Source organism: Aspergillus alliaceus (genome assembly GCF_009176365.1).
Source record: "Aspergillus alliaceus strain CBS 536.65 unplaced genomic scaffold BDW43scaffold_12, whole genome shotgun sequence".
Taxonomy (NCBI): Eukaryota; Fungi; Ascomycota; class Eurotiomycetes; order Eurotiales; family Aspergillaceae; genus Aspergillus; species Aspergillus alliaceus.
In genome coordinates, this window is record NW_022474695.1 from 64,934 (window position 1) to 86,311 (window position 21,378).

Below are 21,378 nucleotides of genomic sequence, written 5' to 3' on the forward strand. Positions count from 1 at the left end.
GTGCTGCTTCAGCAGTTGGGCGTCTGGTTGGCCAATCCTCGGTCTATCAGCGGGTCCCATTCCACAATTCGCGATAGTTTTAAATACCGCAGAGCTACTCGAATTGCCATATCGGTACAGTGTTGCCTTCAGAAGTGTCCTTCCCAGCTGGGAGTAAATTGATCGATCAGATGCAGCTTGCGTATGTCAGAAAAGGCCTGAGCCCCTTTTGAGCATTCCACGTCCGTGGCGTCGGGTCTTTCTTCTGGCAATTTGGTACACGGGACAAGTTATTCCAGGCCACGTCGGCCGGGGCGGTCGAGATAACCCAGTGAATTTTTTTTAAACCCGAGCCGACTTGACCGTTTGTTTGTGGGCACTAGCTTCAACAGTAATAACCCTTTACGAATTCATCAATTTTTTTTTCCCACTGTCCAAAGAGAAAGACAGAGAAGGTTACCTGGGAAATTACAGAAGAGGCCCGCAGCTCCATATGCCCCACACGGTCTATTGTAGGAGACTTTCCATCAGAATGATGGTAAACCAACCAAAAGTTCAACAAATGACTCTTCGTATCATAGGGACATGATCGTAGCATATCTTGAAATTGTCTCTCTTTGTATTGGTCCAACAAATCGCCTCTACATGTCATGATCCTTAGAGTTTCATGGGGTGGCCACTGCTGATAGCAACCTTTAAATCTTGGGGACTGAGACTGGAAAGGTGAACCCTACCGAGCAGAATGCTTGCAGTATTTTGCAATGATCCAGACCAAGTATCACTAAAAACCTATCTTATTAAATCAAAGCAATGGGAAAAGACTATATAGACATGATTCTGCTTGGTGAGACAGGGGACGGTTAGTTCCATCGAGGAGGATTGAAAGGGTTCTGGCAAGTAATTTTCTTGTTCCTGCTTAAGGTTCAGAGACGACCCGTCAGTTCGGTACCCTACCCGAGACCGGGGCCTTTCAGGAATCCAAGTCTTTACACCGTCTTCCCCTTCCTTTTCTCCCCTTCTCCCTTCTCCAGAGGTAATCACTTCAGCTTCACGCTGCGGAACCCACTCCGTTGGAGCTTCCACTGAACCTAGCGTGGTTTCTCCCCCTACCCCTCGTATGGGCGATAAGATCATCAGACACCTCAAGATGATGCCCAGGCGCACCGGTTTTCCTCGATTTCCTCGTTTCACTGGTGTGTAACCTCGAGGGTGTTTCTGGACAACAGTCCCTGTTTCAACACTCACGTTCCGCACTAGACAGTTGCAAACCCACAGTGGCCCCTCCTTGGTCGATAAGAGATCAAACCGACGACGGTTCCGTCACCTCCTAGAAACGCAGATAGCCGTTCACGCAAAGCCTATTGGCAAAGGAAACAAGTGTCCGTTTGTCAACACGATCTTCTCTGCTTCAGTGGAAATCCATCCGGATATGTCAGGTGCCCTTTTGTCCGGCCTATCTAGGCTGCAGGCTGCAGGACTCATAGTGCATATTAGCGAGGCAGCTCGAATGATCTGGTTCCATAAACATCCCCTAGTGTGCCACCTCCGAACCCGAACTCACTGCTGTCCCCCATCTTTCCCGTAGATTTTCGTTATGTGCGAGAAACCCTTTTCATCGGACATTTCCACATGGAGTCATGTGCGAGTTTTGAGAACTACAATGTTGCTTGTGGACGGTTCAGTCAAGCGAAGTGGTTGCCGTATGTAACATCATCTGAGCAACAGCTTCTAGGAGCGAAGGAAGAAATTTAAACAAATTCCGTGGAACTAACCAATGTTTAGTTGCTTTCGAACTCTATTTGTCCAAATAGCAAGGTATCTAATCTGAAGGTCGAACAGTATGGTTGCACTGGGTCAGTTAGGACAGCAGTCTTTGTCGATTCAGACACTGCACCTCTCTGCCTACCGTGGGAAGAAGATTGCGTATTGAATACCACACCCATCCCTTCAACTGCATTCACTGGGGTTTCCTTCCAATGCAAACATACCTGGGTCATTAGAACAATGGCACGGAGCGCTTGAGGAGCGGACTTACAAAGGGAAATAGGCCTTAAGACTAGGGGTGTCGGCTTCCTCCTGTGCTTGCGCTATCAGCTCCGCAAACTGCTGTGGGGGCATCCGCAGGTGCTGCGTAAATGGATAAAGTCCCAGCGCGGGAAGCAGCTTTTTAACGTTTTCGATATTCATGGCGCCTATGTCTCGCATCCTTGGGTCTATCTAGTGTTAAGAAACCTTTCCATCCCTATGACACGTATACACTTTACCTGTTGACCATGCAGACAGGGGAAGTGGAATCATTCGAGCGTCGACCTCCGTCAGCCCCGCGGCTGTCAAAAGATTCCTCAATCTCGTCCCCACTCGAAGATCCTTCACTCCCTCCAAGGAGCCCATCAATTGCGTGCTCCATCGCCTCAATGCATGCTGCTCGGTAATCGAACCGTTGTCTGACTGGACATTGAAGTATATTTCGACTAACTGCACCCAACCTCCTGGCTTTAAGACTCTGTGGGAGCGGAAGATTAGTCTAACGCTTTCGACGGGACATCGTATTGGATCATAGAGCTTGTGTTCAGGGACCAGACCTTTTAATGTCTCGAATATAGGATGGCCAGCGGTCTCGGTTGATACCTGTTGCGAGCAGCCTTGAGTGGACGAGGTCGAAGTGGTTCGGAGGGAAAGTGAACGGGCGGTTCAGATCATCGACCTATATGGCGATATAGATACGTTAGCGAAACGTTTCTCGGAATTCTTGGGCTCCCATTCAGAAATGATCTCTGTTAGAATCGGCGCAAGGAGGTCGCAGTGGAGCGGGATCGTGAGCAGCGAGCGTGTTGAATAGGGGCACAGTTATGCATAGTGAAGCTGCCAAAGTTGCGAGATGATCAACTCACCTGTAGCCATAGATTCTCCGGTATCTCATCTGGGTTCATATATGGGAATATATCCAGACCGATTACCTTCAATCGATGTGATCAGCTGGTCTGTGCCTGGGACGGCCAAACCTTCTGCACTACGTACCTCGCATTCCGGGTGGCGCTCCGCAGCCTCGATAGCCCACGAAGCAGTCCCATAGCCACAATCGAGGACTTTTCGAGGCCGCGGGATAGGCGGGAAAATTAGTCGGTTGTCAAAAACTTTGCTGAAAACCTGGTGCTGGAGCTCGAGTCGTTCTGCCTCTTCCTGGCGGTGGACAGCGGTCAGCTTAGTCCGACTTCCAGACTTTTCTGATCTTACTTCATCTACCGGCTCGAAGAATATCTGATGGTCGATCGAGAACTTCTGAAATTCGCGACCTTGGATGGTTACAGTGTCGAGGTACTCGTCGTCCAACGCTTCCGTTTGCGAGTCAGGGCTCCTTAACAAGCCAGGATGTCAGTGCTCATGGTCTATCCACGGTTTAGCGACGGGGCTTCAGTACGTCATTGTGGTCCTGTCCCTTCACCCAGGGACTGGCTTTTGGTGGGTTAACGAATCGAGTCAGGGGTAGCTAAGAATTCTCATCTCTCGGGACACCTCTATCGTGGGAGTGGGTGATAGGCTATGTTGTGGGAAGGGGGAAGTCTATTTGTTGAAGCGATCGACGGGGCACGAAGAATATTCGACGAGAAATGTACCGCTGGGCACGAAAAGAAAATTACTATATTGCACTCCATGGGCTATTGGCGAAGCAGTCCGAGCTATGCGGGACTCAGTCTTCGTACTAAAATGTACGGCCGGTAAAGGAAAATCCGTCCAAGCCAGTCCTAGGCGTCTGTCTTGCTTTTGGGAAGAACTCAGCAAATCATTGGTAGAGGCGTTCTCAAACACCCCTTCAAAGAGGCAAAATTGGGTCAATGGCAGACCACCCTTTCGAACTACTACGCTTCCTCTTTTGACAACGATTATAGAAAGAAATACGTCTACCTTGGGGTAATTTTCATGGATTACATCCACCAATTTGCAGGGAAGGGAGGGGTTGGTCGTTCTTCCGGAGGGGCCACCCATGCCGACGCAGAGTAGCCTAGGAGGGCTAAAGTTACTACTACCCCTTGAGAACCACGTCTTGGGCTTCACTTAATATCTTTGGGAGCAAGCCATTGCGTCGCACAATCTTCCGGTTTCTCTTCCGCTCCCTCATCATGTTGGACACTAAGGATCCCCGTGTTGTCGGTGGGGACCAAGAATTGTGAGGGAGGGGGAGGCTTTGCCTGTTAGGACAGGGCTCACGTGTCGTCTCCTACCACTGTTTTATTTTTGAAAACCCTCTTGCGGCTATTCAGATCATCACAGCCCTAATCTCTGCATGGCCACACAACACCGGGCCTGCGAAAAAATTAGGAATCGCAGTGTAGGCATTCATAGTGGGGGTGGGAAAGTCATGATGTAATACCACTGGGCTGGCCACACCAGCAGAATCAATCGCAATTGGGGCTCTTGCGGCAAGAAGTTACAGCACAAGAATAATTCCCCGGCGGTTACCCTGCAGATACAAGCAGCCTAGGGTCGCGGATGTACCAAGGAATTGGCTGAAGGTCAGGTACGCTGATTCGTGCCTTCATACCGCGTTAGACGCTCGTCTCTAGGGAAAGGACACTCGATGACATAGCCGTTGACTTTCCACTCGGTGACAATTGTGCCCGAAAAGCCACCCGTTATAATCGTGACTATTCCAATTTCAGAACAACCTAAAGGTTTACTAGTATTACAAATGACGGGATGGATATTCGAATAAAGTGGGGGAAATCCTCAAAAATGGCTTGTGAGCGCAGCTTAGCGAACAAGGCAAATGGAGAATTATATCTACCATCTCTAACTGACAATCTACCCAATCCTCCGAACTATATTCCTGGTTCTTAATTTTTTTTATCTTTTTTCCGTTCCGTGACAATTCGCGCCACTTTTTCACCGCTCCTTTTTTGCTTTTTGTATTTTTTTTTGTGTCGCCAATCGTGCTAAGAGCTTGAAACAAATGACACTAAAACGCCCACGAGATGGGTCACAGCCCCAATTGAGAATAGCAGCTTATATCTGACAAGCGACGGCGCTTGGCGGGTGGGCCAGTGATCTCTAGGTCGCAGGGAGTCCTCTCTTAGGAGATAGGATATGCAATTGATGAGTCGGGGCGTCGGAGGCCTGAAAAACTGTGGAGTACGAAAACATGCCATTTTTGACCAGAAAGACAAGAATACGAGGACTAGAGAGGGGACTCTGGCTTCGCAGAAGATCTACGATTCACATTCTCACTCTTGTGATTAGGTTCAATGGTTACGTTCAGCGAAGGGCCACTAACGGAGAGACAGGGAGAATGGAAATTTAATGGGCAAATCAGCTTCGCCTCGGTCGAGCGTTGCTCTTCCTTCGACCATTTAGTAGATTTTGACGAGAACGTTGCGTTGGGCAGAACGAGCGCCTCTGATTTGATCGCTAGGCATGCAGTCCGGGAATCCATGCAGGACCAAAGTCAGACGAGCACCCAAGCTGTCGGGTCTCTCGATAACAGGATTAAGCACAGGGTCGATACTGGACAGGCATAATGACCGCGATCCCAGAACCACGGTTCAGCTTCGGGAAAGCAGTGCGCAGCGCCGGAGACTACAGCGGTTAGGCCCGCTAGTGTGGGTGTACTAAATAATAATATCCACCCACATCGTAAGTAGTACTACACTCGATGGAGTTTGTTTATCATTACGTTGCACATCTGTCGTCATTTTTAATCGATTATCCTTTTTGCTCTTTTCCGCCTTCGTTCTTTTTTTCTTTGATGTTTTTTTTACTTGGTCCGATCCAACCCCGGCCATTTCTGGATCGGTCTGTGCGCCCCGGTCCACGGCGCAATCACAAAGAACTATACGGAGTAAATAATTTGATGATACCAGGTAATTTAAAAAGAGAGAGGATTTCGTTGATTTCGTAACACGTTATAATTATAATGTACACAACTAGTACACTAAAGTGTCCACTTTCATCCATATTTCATCTGACCTCCACCGAGCCGGTCATATACTTCACACTAGCAACCAGAATCTCCATGACAAACGCAACCTCTTGTTCGGTGCGCGGGGCATAAATAAAGACATACTCTGGCGGGAGCGAGATAATTCTGCCCCCAAAAAGCGCCCTCGGTGCCTGAACCCCAGATAATTTATGCCGCTGTCCCCAACCAGCCTCAATCACTTTCTTACCTATCAATGGTTACCACTGGTTAGCTTCGTCTTCATCCTCATCTTCATATAAAGCATATAGTGTCTTCTTATCAATTTGAAAAGCACAGCAACGGGGAGAGTGATCATACAATCCGCAGGCGCCAAGGTCAGATGCAGCGAAAAATCCTTCAACCGGTGGATATGCGCAATCTCGCCTTTCATCTTCTGTGCCACGGGCGACGGCACAAGGCCATCAGCGAGGAAGAGAGCATCGGCGTGGAGTTCAAGATTTGACACGGAGAATCTGGTGAGGTGTCCGTTGCGGTTTGCGAAGGCGTAGAATTCTTGGTTTAATTTCTTTGACTCAGATCAGTATAAGTTGACCCGCTGTGTTCTTATCGAGTCTATCGCGGAAGGAACCCAGCCCAACCTAAACCACACCAAGCCGAATCATGTATACGTATGAATCATCAATGTAAACAAAAGACTCACCTCTTTAATCTCCTCTGAGGGAAATTCCGTGAGCTGTCTCTGCGGCGAAACATGCGGTCCAAGCTCCGGTCGACCATCCCTCTTCCGTGCCCTGACCGACTCATCGCTAAGATAACTCGTCGTCTCCCCTGCAGCAATCTTTTTATTATAAACCTCCGTCGAGAACATCTCTCTAGCCAACGGAGGAAGAATCACACTGGCCACGAACCAGCCGATGATATTATACGGTACCCCTCCGGGCCCATAGGACATGAACGTACGATAGTTGCGATAGACTCGGGGAAGGGAAACGGCTAAAATAGTAGCTGATAGAGCAGAAATCGCAACCCGGGCATGGTTGGACAAGTGCTGCGCGCGCAAGTGCGAGACATGGGAGGAGAGAAAGGTTGACACTATCTCGAGTATGGATGCCATCATTTATCATATAGAAGTTGAGGGTGGGTGAGTTGAGAGAATATTTCATGGGTCCTGGACAGTGTCCACGGGGCTTTATTTATCTATTCATGGAGGTAGGATTGTGGTAGGTAAAACAAGATCTACCGGGGGATTCCGATCCCGGGGTGATGATTGGTGGCACCACCGATATGTGAGAGTACGAGCCATCCAATGACGATGCTCTACTTGGGGACTGTTGTTTTCGGGGTATGTTCTGGGCCTAAGGGGAATGCCTGAGTGACGTGCTTGTCAGCTGTAGTTGTGGGAAGCTATGGAGTTCTACTAATAATTGACGTGCTTAAGAACTGTGACTCGAAGTCGCAAGGTTTGCTTGTTTTGTCTAGAAGGATGTTCTGTGACTTGCGGATGTTTGTCGATTTCTTTCACTTTGGCCCCCACGACCCGTTTCTGACTGTGCTTTCTTGGAGAGCAGAGACTTCTTTATTGGTTCGTGCATACCTGCTGCATCCACGATGCTGCTATCTGGGGTCCGTTCTGTTTGTGAGGTTTTCGAAGGGGAGGGTCTAATGCAAGTATATCATGAGTAACCGGACCGGATGAAACGACAAGGTCTTTCTCTACCTAGACACAACACAGTTTACATCTACATTAACACAATGCCTTGCCTTCAAACAAATGCCTCCAGGAATGGCTTCAAGCGTCTTTTCGCTTTACACTCCTCCACCCCATCCCCAGGCCCCAATCATGCTAACACAAGCCAACCCAACAGGGAGAAAGAAAGCCGTCGTCAACGCCTTATCATACCCCTCAATCACCCGGTCCATATCGGCGGGAGGACCATACTTCTCCAAATCAATCATTCCCATGGCCGACAACGGGTAGGCGTCTAGGTTGGGTAAGATTGACCCCACACGAGCAAGCGGTTGTCCAGTAAAAACGGTCTGTGCGATAGAGACGAAGAGGGCCGGGCCGAAGTTCTGGGCGAAAATGATTATGGCAATGCCTATCGGGGAGTCCTTGACTGATAGAACGGTCTGCACGGCGACCTGGGGGCCTCGAAAACCTACACCCGCTCTTATGCCTAGGAGAGCTTTGTAGCAGAGGAAAGAGGTTAGAGACTGCTTCACCGACAACGTTGTCAGTAAGCCCGCCGCAATGAGCGTCAGTATCCCGGTAACGATCATGAAGGGGGTATAGTATCCCAGGAGACTGGTGGCCGAGCTTCCACAGAAGACGGCTAGAGGCACGCCGATCGCGATGGGGAGGCTCAGCGCACCTGATGCCGTCGCGGATGTGCCGCGAACGACCTGAAAATAAGTTGGCATCTAAGAGTGGGAGATTCTCAGCCAACAGAGCGGGGGACAGGGATGCGGGTCATGAGCTTACATAGTACTTGAAGACAGAGAGCGTGGAGTTGTTGCAGAAGGAGAACCACATACCTGCGAGTAAGCTGCAACGCCGCATGATTCGTCCGGGAAGCAGTGCATTATCGCCCTTCTTCTTTTCCTTCCATATGAATGCTCCCAAAGGAACGACCGTCAGTGCGATGAGAACAATAATCCGTGCGTTGCGCCATCCATATTTAGAGCCTCCCCACTGAAGGGCCAATAATAGGGATGTAATAGCGGGCACAAATACGCTCGTTCCCAGGAGATCAAGCCCTCGAAGCTTTGCTCTCCATGGAAGATCCACACGAGTATTCTTCTGAGGGTCTTGGAAGTAAAACAAGATTAAGAGAAAGGCCAGCCCCCGAGGGGCAAATTGATATAGAAACACCATCTCCGTGAGATAGAATCGGTCAAAGCTCCTCCAAGTAACGGGGCGATAGTTCCCGACGCACCTTCAACCCCAACCGCGATGCCAGTAAAGAAAGGACGCCGATGAAGCGGAAAGCTCTGCACTACCATACTATAGCCGCACACGTTAGCTTGAGCAAATCAAGAATTCAGTGCAGACGAACGTGAAGAGCCCTGAAATGATCCCCGCGCCGCCTACCCCAGACACGGCTCGTCCCAGAACCAGCGCAGCAGATGTAGGTGCTGCGCCGGCGATCAACGACCCTATCTCGAAGGTAGCCACCGAGGCAAGGAACACGTATTTAATCGAGAAAAGGTGGTACAACTTGCCGAACATGAATTGGAACGAGCACGAGGTCTAGCGACTGTGGCTGTTAGAGCGACAGATCGATTGCATAGAAAACGAGGCATACTAACTACGCCGAGTAATACCAACCAACATCCTCGATGGTTCCGAAATGCGTAGTGATGGCCGGCAATGCTGTTGCGATCGTGCTGAAGTCCTAGTCATTTCTCTTAGCAAAGAACGATCGATTGCAATCTTCACAGACAGAGACGAACCAAACCTGTGAGGATCAACGACACACGACACACACATGGCAAAGAGTACAACAACGAATTTGAAGCCGGTGGGATACTCTATGCTCTCTTCTTCGTGCGCGGCATCTTGTCTCTCCTTTTTTCTTTCGCATTGAGCATGATGTACTGGGGGTTGGTGCGCAAGAATTGTCCTCTGGGCCCATTACGCGAAGATACTAAAACACTGACAAGATATATCAGATTGTGCATGGGTGGAAAGAGAAAGAAGAAAAAGCTGCTATGTGAAGAGGGGCAAAGTAGTTATAAACTAGATTGACCGGGGTTCGGAATGCATTCAATGCTGATGAATGGGGCTCTATACGTCTCTCCTATCAGGTAGGGTGTCGAATACCGACAACTCCGAACCCCGGTTCTATTTACTGATTCATGATTCCCGTATATCCATTTAATACTGTCCCGTAACATATATAATCAGATCAATAATCCTCACCGGGGTATTTAAAAATCCATAACAAGGTATCGCCTCAAATTCTCCCTCCATGCTAAAAAAATATGAACCATTTAGTCCCAAAGAGCCAATACGCCCCCTCCTTGTAATGCCAGGTTGATTTCGAGGTTATCAGCTAGTGGTGTCATCCCAGTAAGGTCTGTTCCACCTTTCAGGAAGACCCTTGATGGCCAAGTAGCGATGAACCAAGGTGTTCCATTAAAGTTGGGCCTATTTCCAAAGACCACCACAGTAAACCCGGTCGTCACTGGGTTGGTACCCGACCATTTCCCAGGAATCCAGTCGTATCATTAGATCGGCTTCGATAACTAAGCGTGTGGAACTGTCTCAGTCATCCCTGCTAATCGAGCTTAGGGCATGCGCAAGTTTCAGGAGCACAACACTTTCAGTAGCAGCAAAATAATTCAGGCTGCAGAGCGCAGAGTTAGCATTTAAAACATGGCGTGAGATTTTTCGAAGACTAACCTGTCCATCAAGATACGCAGATGTCGACTAAAATGATCTTCGTATCTTTTTAGTGTGTCCTCAAGCTTGCCAATCCGCGTAGGGTCAAACCCCCTTCCATCCGGGTTTAGGGCTTTGTTCCCCGTGAGGTCTGGGTCAGCCGTTGCCAACGCTCGAGCAAGAGGCGATGCAGTCCAGGATGCGAACATGGTACAGCAAGTCATCAATTTAGAATGAATCTGGACTGTAATTAGTACCAATGGGTGTAGTATTGAAACAACCTGACAAACCTTGAGCAATTTAGCCTGTGTCAGCATACATTCCTTGAGACATGTATCCAAGAAATCCACATGATCCTGCATCAATTCATCCACAGTCCGGTTGACTTGCTTTGTGCCATTCACGGTCACCTCAGACCCATCCGCATCAGTCCCGTTAACTCGATCCATGAGATTCTGCCAGTTTGGCTCGATGACTTCGGCCGTACAGAAATAGAGAAGCTGCTGAACGAACACAAGCATCTTCGAGCGTAAATTCCATGCTCGTCGTTTCCACATCTCTAGCCTCCGGTCTGTGGATTTGTGGCGCCAGCCAAGAACCTTGTTTTGGTCTAGCCAGGCTGTGACTAGGAGATGTTCCAGATGACGGAGTGTTAGGAGATGACGGAAGATGAGCTGATATCGCAGAACTGTCTTGCGACTGATGACTAAAGATAGGGGGAAAGGGACAGAGTAATCCAGTTCGAGAGCGTCGAATCCAACTATATCCTTGTCATCATCTCCACCTTGCGTTTGGGGCGCCTGATATTTCTCGATCGCTGCCTCAGGGTTGTCCTGATCAATCCCAGAGACACTTACGACCTGCATCAGCCATTTCGTAAGACCAATTTTGTTCATTCGAACTTTGACGTCTTCCTTAAAAGGATCTTGTGCGGCTATGCTGCCCGGCTGACGCAGAACAAGATCAAGTAATGACTGCAGCTTATTCTCATTGACACTTTTGGCCGGCTTGCGAAGCTCCGAGGCACCAAGTTCAAGGAAATAGGAAAAAAAATCGGACCGGTCCAAGAAAAAGTAATGTTTGAGGGAGCGGAAGCGAGTAGTAAGAGAGTTTTTCGTTAAAAGTAAGTTCAATAAAGAGGCATTGGCATAGGTGTAGGCTGCATTGACGTTCTCTAGGAAGCGGGGATCATCAAGAGTCTTTGGCACATCCTTAACTGCTTTGCTGACATCAACACCACCGCATTCACGCACCACATTTAAGTACTTTCCGGCCAGTAGAACTTTGTCTCGCACGCTGTCTAGCTGTGGGGGAATTTCGTTCTCGCGAACCGTATAGCGTTTCTCCCAATATTCATCTGTGTAGTCTTCCTCGAGCTTTTCACGTTTGATCCATTTCTGCTCTTTCACGAGGAACTCCGCGTGAGGGTCCTTGATGCCTCCATGATGGAGCCACTCGTTGAGCATGATCATATAAGGTCGACTAGCTTCACGAAGCAACTTTTCTAGGAGAATCTTCGTGGTCGGGTCTCCAGAAAAGGTTGCTAATCGTTCAGTTAGCAGCCGAATAACGTTGCCTCCTTTACAGAGCTTCTTGCTAGACATGGCCCCAGGGACAAGATCACCACCCTCTTTGAGCTGTTCGAGAATATTATCCACATCACCGAAATCATCGATAGATTCGTCGAGATCTTGATCTAGAAGTCCGTTCCGCCGAAGTAATTCCTGGCCCAATGAGTATAGCTGGGTTAAGCACTGGCTTGTCGGCATGGTATGTAAGTGAAGAAGATGTAGCGTAAAGCTTGGATTGTTCACAACTTGGCCCTCAAGCTGAGCAACGAGGATGAGATAGTCCTTCAAGAGCTTCCGGATTGCCGCGCATAAGGCATGGCTGACTGCCCCATATTCGGCACGGCTCTGTACTTCCACAAACGCCTCCAAAGCACTGTAATGAGTCGCCATTTTCAACATGGACAGAGTGAGGTCCCTTAAAGTTGGATCCACGCCTGATGGTAATTGAAATACGGGACCAGTCAAGCGGTCCTTCTCCACGGACGGATCGAATCCACCGTGATAATGGATGTACTGCCCTTCAAACCCCATAAACACGAATAGCAGGTCTTCCAGCAGGGCCCTCTCTTGTGCATCGACAGAAAGTTCACGAAGGGGTGTCGGATGAAGCGATTGGGGCAAGGTTGAAGCAAGAGGAGGAACCGACACGCGAGTGGCCAATGGCGCTGTCGAATGGGGTATTAATGAGGCATGCGGATTCCATAGCGCTGAAAGGATACCACAGTTAGCATCTTAAGCAAATGAAGCCTAGTGCAGGAATAATGTAACAAACATTCCACCGGTTCCTTATCTTTCTTTCGCATATTGGGACTAGAACCCTCAGTCTGCGTAACCCTCCTTGATCGTGACCTTTCCCAATCTCCTCTATTTCCTGCGTTGGAAGACTCTTTGACTGGGTTCCTCGCGCGGACTTGAACTTTATCTTTAGAATGGGGTGCCATTCGTTCGGTACGTTTTTCGCTCATCATGTCTCGTTGTTCTCGAGGAACTTTGTTCTTCTGGCTCGACGTGCTTCCACGGTGGTCTATATATTCCGATTGCAATGGGGACGCACCGCTGCGCAAACCGGCTCGTTCAGCATCACCGACGCGATTCGAGGAAACGCGGGGTCGTGGTGCGCTCATGTAACTGGCGCGACGGTCATTGACGGACATTGTCCCGCGAGGTAAACAGGGTATGGTCGACCATGCATAGACTGGGACGAAATGCAAGGGATAAACCAATTAACCGGAGTAATAGCAAACAAGGAATCAAATGCAGAAGTATATTGTTGCTCTGTCACGTTCCCGCGGTTTACAGTAAGCAAAGGGAGACTAGTGTAGCGATGCCTGATACTGGCCTGAGGCGAGCACGGACTCTCCGCCAGGCATTCAGCGGACTTGCGTAGACCTGGAGCTTCGCCCGAGCTTCCAAGAACAGCTCCCAACACCACCTTTCTCCCTTTCTTACCTAGTTACTTCCTCATTCTCACCCCCTTGGATACCCCCTCAGTGCATCAATATTTACTGTATCTTACGACATACTGCAGAAATAGTCCAAGATGTTCATCGCGCGATCGGAATATGGTAAGCTCCGTCAGACCTCTCCCCTCCAATGCAGGCCATCTAACAATTGTGACTACAGACCGTGGTATCAAGTATGAGATCATCCTCCATAGCTCCTCTCAAGGATAGGGCTCTTTAGATTCTAACGGTGGAATCATTACAGCACCTTCTCCCCCGAAGGACGCTTGTTCCAGGTCGAATACTCTCTTGAAGCCATCAAACTAGGTTCGACAGCGATCGGCGTATGTTTCCAACCTTCCCAAATGATCTAAATCAGCCAGTGTATTGGTTACATATCTGGCGATTATATATTATACCCATTCAACCGAACACACCGTTCTGACACCATATCAGGTAGCAACCAACGAAGGTGTCATCCTGGGCGTCGAGAAGCGTGTCACATCCACCCTTCTTGAAGCCTCTTCCGTCGAAAAAATTGTCGAGATCGATCAGCACATCGGTTGCGCTATGTCCGGCCTGCAGGCAGATGCCCGGAACCTCGTCGAGCATGCTCGCGTCGAATGCCAAAACCATGCCTTCCACTATGCCGAGCCGCTGCGAGTTGAGAGCTGCACCCAGGCTATTTGTGATTTAGCCTTGAGATTCGGAGAGACCGGAGATGATGAAGAAAGTGTCATGAGCAGGCCCTTCGGCGTCGCTCTGTTGATTGCGGGTTACGATGAGGACGGCCCTCAACTGTACGTCTACCTTTTAAATTCGAATCGGCCGGCTCCAGAGCCATGAGCTAATTGGATAGATACCATGCCGAGCCGTCTGGTACATTCTACCGATACGACGCGAAGGCTATTGGGTCCGGAAGCGAGGGTGCCCAAGCAGAACTGCAGAACGAATATCATCGCTCCCTCACTCTAAAAGAAGCGGAGACACTGGTGCTCAAGACACTGAAGCAGGTCATGGAAGAGAAATTGGACGCAAAAAACGTTCAGCTTGCCAGTGTGACTAAGGAGAAGGGCTTCTGTATCTACAACGATGAGGAGATGGGACGGGCTGTTGCAACATTGGGTGGGAATCAATGAGCGAGGAAATAATGCACAATGATTGTGACGAGCCTATACGTTATATTGAGAATACTTGTCATACGTGGGCTGGTATTAGTTCTGAAAGTCGAATAGAAAAAGATTTGTCTAATGATTTGTAATTTTTGTTCCGAACGGATCGGATCTCACTGACACTGTTGACTTCAAGGATGGTTTTAATATACAAATTGCCATACATACTTCCTGTCCTTCTACCTAATCTTATAGACACAGGGTTTCAAAACAGCAGCTTCTTCCTCAGGGGACATACTGTTGCCGGCATCGATTGGTTTCTCGATGAACCTCTTCTTGCCTGGCCCAGGTTTGGTACCCACAGCAGAGACATGCTTGCCCTTGGTCGGCGCACCCTGTTTTACAAATACCATCTTCACAAACATTTTGTTCGACTTGTCCACCGATTCCGGCTTGAGAAAGAAGCCTCTCGTGCGAAACACTTCAATAAAGGCCGAAATATCTGTTTCGTCATCATCGGTAGGACGAGCATCTTCAGCGTAGACCTCCGCGTCGTCGAGATCAGAGTCAGCGTCATCCCCTCCGCGCTTCTTCTTCAGCTTCTTCTTCTCTGACTTGCTCATTGGTTTCCTAGCTCCAATCTGCGCCTTCTTGCGTACCACTTTGCCAAAGCGGCTTTTAACCTCGCTTACCCAGCATTCACCCTTGCCATCACCACGCAGTACCCGCCATGCTTCTTCCACGAATGATACCCAGTTAGTGCCCATGAGACTGAGACAGAAGATGGCCACATCAACGGTTCCATCGTCAACTGGCAGGTTTGAAACGTCTGCCTTGGTGATAGGGGAGCCTTCAGGAGCATGCAAATCATAGCTGAGGAGGTTCAACTTGAGCTTCTTTGCCGAAGGGATGAGTGTACGAGCAAGTTGAGCGTCACCACAGCCAAGATCGGCTATGGTACAGTTTCCATTGGGTCGCCGAGGTAGTGGGATGCGACTCTTGCTGTCGTTTTTGTCTCCCCTTCTAGGAGCAGCCGGTACCTTTGCTCTGGAACGGATAGTCTGGATATAACCATCAACGGGATTCAAAGGCCAGGATTCTTTCACTTGACGCGAAAAACCAGCATGGTATTCGTCGAACAGTTCTGGACTGGCAGTAAACAACTCAAGAGCCTTGCTGGACGGCGTAGTGTAGAGGGTTTCGTTCAGGTGGCGGAAACGAGAGGAGATCAGCTTCTGGCGCATGGCTTGCTGAAGAGGGGTAAGGATTGCCTCCGTCTTAGGCGGAGCATGAAGTAAGGACTCAGTGGTTGCCGAAGCCTCCTTCGTAGTCTTCTCGGTGGTACCATTCTGCGTTTCCTGCTGTTGTTGCTTGTTTTTGTTCTTCTTCTGTTTCTTATCCGCCTTCTTGCCTTCACCAATATCGGGCTTCATCTGCTTATCCAGCTTGGATTCATCCTCTCCTTGTGATACTGACGGGCGTTTTTCAGCATTGCCTTGCACATTCTGTTCCTTCTTCTGTTTTTTCTCGGGCTTTATAGAATTGTTCAGTCCCTTATTCCAAGGTTTAGGCTTGTCTGTCTGGCCCTCGATATGCCGGCGATACATCTCACCGACATTTGCCTTGGTGACATGATCATCGCGCTTGCGCTTGTTGTTCTTATCCTTGGGTTTGGGGGTTCCATTGGCCCGCTGAGGCTGAGTCTGAGATTGTTCGGTCTGCGCTTTAAGAGCAGAGCCCGAAACCGACCAACCTGGGACGGTGAACATGGCTGGGGTGGGAAGAAACAAAAAGATATCGAGCTCTCAGTGGTACTACGTTAACCCAAATAGCTTCAATTGAATCGGATTTCCCTCTGCAATTATCCTGCTGCAGAGCTCACTGGACACAATGTGGAGTAACCGCTCCAAAAATTTCTGGCAGTAAAAGGCGGGACGGAGACAAAAAATCAAAATTCCTGACAGGTTGTTGCTTTCTGCCATCCCCAGGAAAGGCGGTCAAGGCGACCATGCTGATCTGAGTTTTTGAAGGTTGAACAAGGACAAGAACAAAGGTCTTTCCTTCACCTCCCTTTGTTTTGCTTTTTTCTTACTATGATTAGGTGGCTGATCATACTTCGTCCAGAGTGAAATACGAGGTGCTTTTTATTTTATTTAATTAATTTTTTTTTTACTTTTGTTCCTCCTTTACAATATACCCTCTCTGTCCCTTAATCTGAGTTATAGAAAGTTATGCCACACAGTATGGAGTACTACTTACTACCTAAAGAAAAATCCTTCCCTTAATGGTTTACCGTTGCCCACCCCTGCCCGAGGGTTCGGAGTAGAGGTACGGTGGATCTTACCGGTGTAGATCGTATTCTCTCCCATGTTTGTTTAAGAACCCACAGACATCTTTATTATAGCTTAAAACCTAAAGTCTAGCTGACAGCATTTGCTCAAGTGAGAGGCATTTAAATTCTTTGTCTTAAGCGCAACGGCATTGAACACTTCCTTGAAGACGGGAACGGCATATATTTTTGTGCTACTAGGGTAATAAATCTAGTATTTATAAAGCATAGGCGTTTAAGGTAGCAAAGATGGTGTAAAGGTAAATAAAGAAAAGAGCCACCACCCCCAACTCCAGTCTGTGTCAACTTGTCAAGGCGACCTTGGGAAGTCGATCGGGGAAACTTTATGCGGTACCTCAGGCCAATGAGCGTTGCCTCAGGCCCTTTTCCCTCCTGGAACTAGACTAGTCGGGGGCTTTATTCTCTGATCCATGAGTTACTTCAACGCTGACTTCTCCATCACTCCTCCATTGGCACCCGGCCCGAAGCTAGCTGGATTTTCCCGATCGCCGTGCTTCTGTCCCTGGCTGTTTGAAGACCCGACTCCTTCTTGAGTATGGAATCAAGCCTCCATCTGAGCTCTGTCTACGACCATGGTGAATGCGAACTCTATCAAGCCACTCCAGCAGGAAGCGTTAGCCAGTACCACAACTCCAGCGCCAGATCCTAATACTTTAGGTGTCGCTCAACAAGACGTTGCGAAGGCTGCGTCGGATGATGCGTCTGCTCAGAAAGCTCCCAAGAGACGTACCAAAACAGGATGTCTAAGTACGATTGCTTCCTCATCGGGATTTGCTCGAAGATACACTCCAATGACTAATTGTTAAAGCCTGTCGGCAACGCCGCATTAAATGCGGGGAAGAGAAGCCCATATGCAAGAATTGCATCAAATCGAAACGCGAGTGCAAAGGATATGCCCAGCGCTTAGTCTTCAAGAACCCTCTGGGTATTCCCGGATTTTCGAATCTCCAGCAGGCATTCAGTGCAACGACAGTAGCATTTCCCAGCGGATGTGACGCTCCTTTATCCTCGCATGAGAAATCAGGGGGTCCTCACCAACCAGTTCTGGCCCCTAGACCGGTTCCAGTTCCAAGTACGGGACATGTTCCTGCGCCGACCACCGGTGTTCCGCTGCCACAGGAAAGCCAACGATCTGATGCTGTGCCAATGCCTTATACCCTGGGCGCGAGGCAGACTGTGGTGCCTTCGGTTACAGGATATTCTGTAGCTTCTGGGCGCCCCTCATGGGTGCCGTCACAATCGCAGACCATGGAACCAGAAATAACAGAAGGCTACATACACCATGACATGCATTGTTCCTCCATTCCAAACCATATCCCTGACAACCAAGAAAGCAACTCTCCCTCGCACTTGCCTGTCATGGCCCAATTGCTAACAAACACTACGATGGATTCCAGCAGTGCCTCTAGTTTACCCCAGGTAAGGAGCAAAGCATGCGTTGCGTGGTTGTCCTTCACTGCGTTAACACTTCAATAGGTACTAACCCCCCCTGGGATACGAACTACAAACGCTTCTCGGGAAGAACAGCTATTGCATCAATATGTACCGTTTCATCCCTCGATATCTCCATCCCAGGTGACATATATGGATGAAGATGACGATGACTACTATGATGTTGAGTCCGACGAGGAACCAGAAGACCAGACCTCTGCCCAGAACTTCAACCAGTTAAGTCTCATCATGACTTCTGCTAATAGAGATGAACGGCAACTCCGCTCGTTTACAACCTACTTGAACGAGCCTAACATATTAGCCTCATACCGTCCCACTCTTGGTTCCTCTCCTTTGAACAATCCCAAAACCGCTCGGATATTCCTTCATTTTATTCATTCAACAGGACCTTCTCTGTCGATCTTTGAGCGCCACCCCATTGATCCTTCAACTATGTTCGGCGCCCCAGTCTCAGCAGCACAGCAAGGCCTATGGACGTACACATTGCCATTCAAGGCGTTAGAGCACCCGGCGTTGCTTCAAGCTATCCTTGCGCTTAGTAGCTTACACATTTCGTTCTTGCAGCAAGTGATGCCGACAGTTTCCATGAAGCATTATCACTACGCCCTGAAAAGAATTGGGGTAGCAGTAGGCCTCCCCATGAGACGTAAACAAGTCGGTACTTTAGCTGCGGCCCTGATATTAGGATACTACGAAGTGATGGCGGCCGATCCATCAAAATGGAACAATCATATTGCAGGAGCAGCTCATCTAGTGCGTGAGATTGACTACGCCAGCATAACGCGGGATCTTCGTTCCCATCGACGCAGGGTATGGGCTCAACGACAGGAAATAGGCAGCTTTGGCTTTCCGCTTGCTGGAGGTCATTCCTATGGTAACGCATTTTCAGAGGACGACCCTTTTGCTGAAAAGGAAAATAGTATCGATGAAGAGATCATAGGTACCATTGTCGGCCGTGGGGTCAACTACGATGATTTTGGAAAAGTTGACGATGGCTTTGATAGGCGATCGTATCAAAGGCACTTCACTCGAAAGGATATCGAAAATTTCCGGGTTCAGTGCGACCTATATTGGTGGTATTTCAAGCAAGACATTTTCCAGAGCATGCTTACTGGTAATGGGATTTTGTTAGTAGAGCCCCATACCTTTGATTGACATTTTGTGAGCTCATGATAAAATAGTATGCCCTGTTCACAATGGGGTCAGTGCCCTCCACGAGCAGGCTTAGGTAGATTGGACGCCATATATGGCTCAGCAGACCATTTGTGGCTCCTACTTGCCCGACTGACCGATTTTGGACGTCGGGATAGGAAAAGAAAATTGATGGCCACAACAGCAACGGGGTCAAATTGGAGGCCGGGCCCTGAGCTCTCCAAATTCATGGCCCGTTTCGCTAAGGGCCCTCCGGATGCACGGGCCAGGCCCCCTTCGAACCCGTCGTCCAACACATCTCCTGCCTTTTCTGGTGTCCCTGCTGGAGCACAGGCGCACGGTGCCAAAAGCGCTGGGCCTAGTCCGCGGTCTGGAGGTGGGTCGAAAAAGTCGGTATCGGGAACATCACCAGAGCCACGCCAGTCACAGAGTAGTCCTGAATCACAACCAGAAGCTTCTCCCATGTATGGTATGGTTCCAACGAGTGGATCCAAGCGAGTGCCTTTAGCGTTTGTCCATGCCGCGACTCAAGCTGGCTCTGTCGGACAAGATGATGAGGCCTTTGAAACTTTATCATACAATGAAGCTGAACAGGAGTGGGAGAGAATTCTAGCGGCCTTTGAGACATTTGCTCAGGCTTTTGGGCCCTACTTCAGGCCCCTACCTCCTGATAGTGCTCCTCCCATATCGACTGTATTTGGACCCGCCCTTCAGTACCGTACGCATACGATTGCAGTAATATGGGGTTATTACTACACAGGACGCATGCTTTTGCACAGATTGCATCCGTCTATGCCACCTGCGATGATGGTTGCTGCGGGCGTAGCTGCACCTACCACAACGGACTTTTCTCAAGCCGTTGGAAAGATTGCGGCCGGTATTTACTACCCACAACTGTTTAATTTAGAAGCAGGAAGTTTGAGCCCCACCCTAGGCTCTTGTCTGATCGAAATCACCGTGCCTATCTTCTTCTCTGCCGTACAATATACGGTCCCCGCACAGCGTGAATGGATTGTCACCACACTGCGCAGTGTATCCCGTTTGACGGGTTGGAAAGCGTCGGATGCCATAGTTAGCGGATGTGAGAGCGCATGGAGAGTTGCCGCGAAGCAAGGGCGTGGTCCTCCGTATCATCCACCAAATGAAGCTGCTCGGCATCAGGAGCCAGCTTGGATGTCGGCCGCGGAAGGTCAGACTAATGGCAACATCGAAAGGCGGCTTGTTAGAGTCAGACCTCCGTATACGCGCTATGCAATGGGGATTTTGAGCTTGGAGGACGATATGGTGAACTTGGGTATAGACGACCGGGTGTAGCGCAATATCCTGCATGTGGTCTATTAGCGGAAAGTTTGATGCCTTCCTGATCCACATCGCGGTGACCAAAATGGCATGGCACTTGTGAGATATCGTCCGTTGTTCAGTATGTTTCTCGGAGGGAATCATCAGGGCACGACGGTAAGCTTCTCATGAGTTCAGGTTTCTTTGACGAGACTCTTGAGAGAGACATCTACTGTGGAAGAAGCAGGTGTCCCTAGACGGTTCCGTGAGACTCCACCGTGACTGCCATTGTCCTGCAGAAGGTCTAGGATGAGTACTCCGTATACGATGAAACTGTTCATGATTCGCTGCTTTGCACTTGTAACTTTGCCTTTTGTCTGCTGCTATCCCAGTCTGGAAGACCTGACAGCTGTCAACTGTAGGGATGGTACCATATATATAGACATACCCGCAGGGACACCTAAGACAGCGGATCGGCAATCCCCTTGCAGGATAGCGGAGGATAGGTCTTGGAACCGGAGCCTCTCCGTTACAGTGTGGATTTATCGACCGTATGGAGGACTTTGCGTTCTAGACATGGCTATTTGGGACCACTGAATTGAATCCACATACTGATATGCATCAGCAGTATCACTTTTTTTCTAGCAGACAAAGGCGCCCAGTCGGGACAAGCGGATTGTGTAGACTAATGCTTTTTCGCCTACAGCGCATCGGTGGATAATGTAATGCCCAAGCCGTGCAGGC

The 21,378-nt window shown here is 49.2% G+C and overlaps 7 protein-coding genes across 7 annotated transcripts; 2 read left to right on the forward strand and 5 right to left on the reverse strand.

Annotated features, from left to right (window-relative positions):
* Nucleotides 1-2,010: 2,010 nt before the first annotated feature.
* BDW43DRAFT_309199 (class I SAM-dependent methyltransferase) lies at nucleotides 2,011-3,402 on the reverse strand (the record flags this gene model as incomplete). The annotated part of the gene is made up of 7 exons (XM_032046664.1): nucleotides 2,011-2,192; nucleotides 2,244-2,482; nucleotides 2,562-2,683; nucleotides 2,871-2,936; nucleotides 2,998-3,159; nucleotides 3,214-3,334; nucleotides 3,398-3,402. 7 exons carry the CDS (start codon nucleotides 3,400-3,402, stop codon nucleotides 2,011-2,013), a joined length of 897 nt encoding a protein of 298 aa, XP_031902168.1.
* A 2,436-nt stretch (nucleotides 3,403-5,838) lies between these two features.
* BDW43DRAFT_269826 (uncharacterized protein) lies at nucleotides 5,839-7,076 on the reverse strand. Its single transcript, XM_032041283.1, has 3 exons — nucleotides 6,594-7,076; nucleotides 6,251-6,458; nucleotides 5,839-6,140 (listed from the first exon to the last, which is right to left on the reverse strand). The coding sequence occupies exons 1-3, from the start codon at nucleotides 7,008-7,010 to the stop codon at nucleotides 5,932-5,934; spliced, it is 834 nt and encodes a 277-aa protein (XP_031902169.1). The 5' UTR covers nucleotides 7,011-7,076; the 3' UTR covers nucleotides 5,839-5,931.
* A 623-nt stretch (nucleotides 7,077-7,699) lies between these two features.
* Nucleotides 7,700-9,122, reverse strand: BDW43DRAFT_309201 (major facilitator superfamily domain-containing protein; the record flags this gene model as incomplete). The annotated part of the gene is made up of 4 exons (XM_032046665.1): nucleotides 7,700-8,314; nucleotides 8,376-8,701; nucleotides 8,830-8,897; nucleotides 8,950-9,122. The coding sequence occupies 4 exons, from the start codon at nucleotides 9,120-9,122 to the stop codon at nucleotides 7,700-7,702; spliced, it is 1,182 nt and encodes a 393-aa protein (XP_031902170.1).
* A 635-nt stretch (nucleotides 9,123-9,757) lies between these two features.
* Nucleotides 9,758-13,082, reverse strand: BDW43DRAFT_30573 (gamma-tubulin-complex subunit SPC97). Its single transcript, XM_032045859.1, has 3 exons — nucleotides 12,621-13,082; nucleotides 10,299-12,555; nucleotides 9,758-10,242 (listed from the first exon to the last, which is right to left on the reverse strand). The coding sequence occupies exons 1-3, from the start codon at nucleotides 13,000-13,002 to the stop codon at nucleotides 10,161-10,163; spliced, it is 2,721 nt and encodes a 906-aa protein (XP_031902171.1). The 5' UTR covers nucleotides 13,003-13,082; the 3' UTR covers nucleotides 9,758-10,160.
* Nucleotides 13,083-13,230: 148 nt separating this feature from the next.
* Nucleotides 13,231-14,579, forward strand: pup2 (proteasome core particle subunit alpha 5). The gene is made up of 5 exons (XM_032041284.1): nucleotides 13,231-13,413; nucleotides 13,472-13,484; nucleotides 13,556-13,634; nucleotides 13,747-14,090; nucleotides 14,150-14,579. The coding sequence occupies exons 1-5, from the start codon at nucleotides 13,389-13,391 to the stop codon at nucleotides 14,427-14,429; spliced, it is 741 nt and encodes a 246-aa protein (XP_031902172.1). The 5' UTR covers nucleotides 13,231-13,388; the 3' UTR covers nucleotides 14,430-14,579.
* BDW43DRAFT_30606 (25S rRNA (adenine645-N1)-methyltransferase) lies at nucleotides 14,389-16,305 on the reverse strand. Its single transcript, XM_032045939.1, has one exon. It carries the CDS (start codon nucleotides 16,169-16,171, stop codon nucleotides 14,642-14,644), a length of 1,530 nt encoding a protein of 509 aa, XP_031902173.1. The 5' UTR covers nucleotides 16,172-16,305; the 3' UTR covers nucleotides 14,389-14,641.
* A 1,019-nt stretch (nucleotides 16,306-17,324) lies between these two features.
* BDW43DRAFT_309205 (putative C6 finger domain protein) lies at nucleotides 17,325-20,670 on the forward strand (the record flags this gene model as incomplete). The annotated part of the gene is made up of 4 exons (XM_032046666.1): nucleotides 17,325-17,499; nucleotides 17,561-18,171; nucleotides 18,229-19,331; nucleotides 19,386-20,670. The coding sequence occupies 4 exons, from the start codon at nucleotides 17,325-17,327 to the stop codon at nucleotides 20,668-20,670; spliced, it is 3,174 nt and encodes a 1,057-aa protein (XP_031902174.1).
* Nucleotides 20,671-21,378: the final 708 nt, after the last annotated feature.

Excerpts from the sequence above, each read along its gene's own strand:
- BDW43DRAFT_269826 (XM_032041283.1), bottom strand. The coding sequence starts at position 7,010 with ATGATGGCATCCATACTCGAGATAGTGTCAACCTTTCTCTCCTCCCAT. Across the intron at positions 6,459-6,593 it reads CCTCAGAGGAGATTAAAGAG|AAATTAAACCAAGAATTCTA; the intron begins GTGAGTCTTTTG and ends TCTGAGTCAAAG. Across the intron at positions 6,141-6,250 it reads GACCTTGGCGCCTGCGGATT|GTAAGAAAGTGATTGAGGCT; the intron begins GTATGATCACTC and ends AACCATTGATAG.
- BDW43DRAFT_30573 (XM_032045859.1), bottom strand. The coding sequence starts at position 13,002 with ATGTCCGTCAATGACCGTCGCGCCAGTTACATGAGCGCACCACGACCC. Across the intron at positions 12,556-12,620 it reads AGATAAGGAACCGGTGGAAT|CGCTATGGAATCCGCATGCC; the intron begins GTTTGTTACATT and ends GTATCCTTTCAG. Across the intron at positions 10,243-10,298 it reads CTGCGTATCTTGATGGACAG|CCTGAATTATTTTGCTGCTA; the intron begins GTTAGTCTTCGA and ends TGCGCTCTGCAG.
- pup2 (XM_032041284.1), top strand. The coding sequence starts at position 13,389 with ATGTTCATCGCGCGATCGGAATATG. Across the intron at positions 13,635-13,746 it reads TAGGTTCGACAGCGATCGGC|GTAGCAACCAACGAAGGTGT; the intron begins GTATGTTTCCAA and ends ACACCATATCAG. Across the intron at positions 14,091-14,149 it reads GATGAGGACGGCCCTCAACT|ATACCATGCCGAGCCGTCTG; the intron begins GTACGTCTACCT and ends CTAATTGGATAG.
- BDW43DRAFT_30606 (XM_032045939.1), bottom strand. The coding sequence starts at position 16,171 with ATGTTCACCGTCCCAGGTTGGTCGGTTTCGGGCTCTGCTCTTAAAGCG.